The sequence below is a fragment of the Eimeria mitis genome, genomic scaffold (assembly GCF_000499745.2).
Source record: "Eimeria mitis Houghton genomic scaffold, Emh_scaff3667, whole genome shotgun sequence".
NCBI lineage: Eukaryota > Apicomplexa > Conoidasida > Eucoccidiorida > Eimeriidae > Eimeria > Eimeria mitis.
The window spans coordinates 2,254-2,608 of record NW_013572007.1 but is presented as its reverse complement, the minus strand read 5'-3'; the positions used below and the strand labels follow the sequence as shown (position 1 = coordinate 2,608).

The 355-nt window shown below is 47.0% G+C and overlaps 1 protein-coding gene across 1 annotated transcript in view; it reads left to right on the top strand.

Annotated features, from left to right (window-relative positions):
- EMH_0068310 (Wd repeat protein, putative) overlaps positions 1-355 on the top strand; it is a gene marked incomplete at both ends in the record, with an annotated part of 3,802 nt that overhangs the window by 2,748 nt on the left and 699 nt on the right. Inside the window, 2 exons of the mRNA XM_013498727.1 lie at positions 3-14; positions 270-330. Coding sequence (XP_013354181.1) covers positions 3-14; positions 270-330 — 73 coding nt within the window. The remainder of the gene's footprint in view (positions 1-2; positions 15-269; positions 331-355) is intronic.

Here is a 355-nt window from a genome sequence, read left to right as displayed (position 1 = left end):
GTTTAGGGTTTAGGGTTTAGGGTTTAGGGTTTAGGGTTTAGGGTTTGGGGTTTAGGGTTTGGGGTTTAGGTTTAGGTTTTCGGTTAGGAGGGTTAGGCTTTAGGGTTTAGGGTTTAGGGTTTTAGAGTAATGCTTTGGAATGTGTTTAGGGTTTAGGGTTTAGGGTTTAGGGTTTAGGGTTTGGCTTTGGTGTACAACATGCGGGGTTTAGGGTTTAGGGTTTAGGGTTTAGGGTTTAGGGTTTAGGGTTTGGGGTTTGTGTGCTGCAGGCCCTCCACCTGATCCTCACCAGAAGCCGATGTTTGAATTTAAGGGGCACGAAACAGAAGGGTTTGCGATGGACTGGAACCCCGTC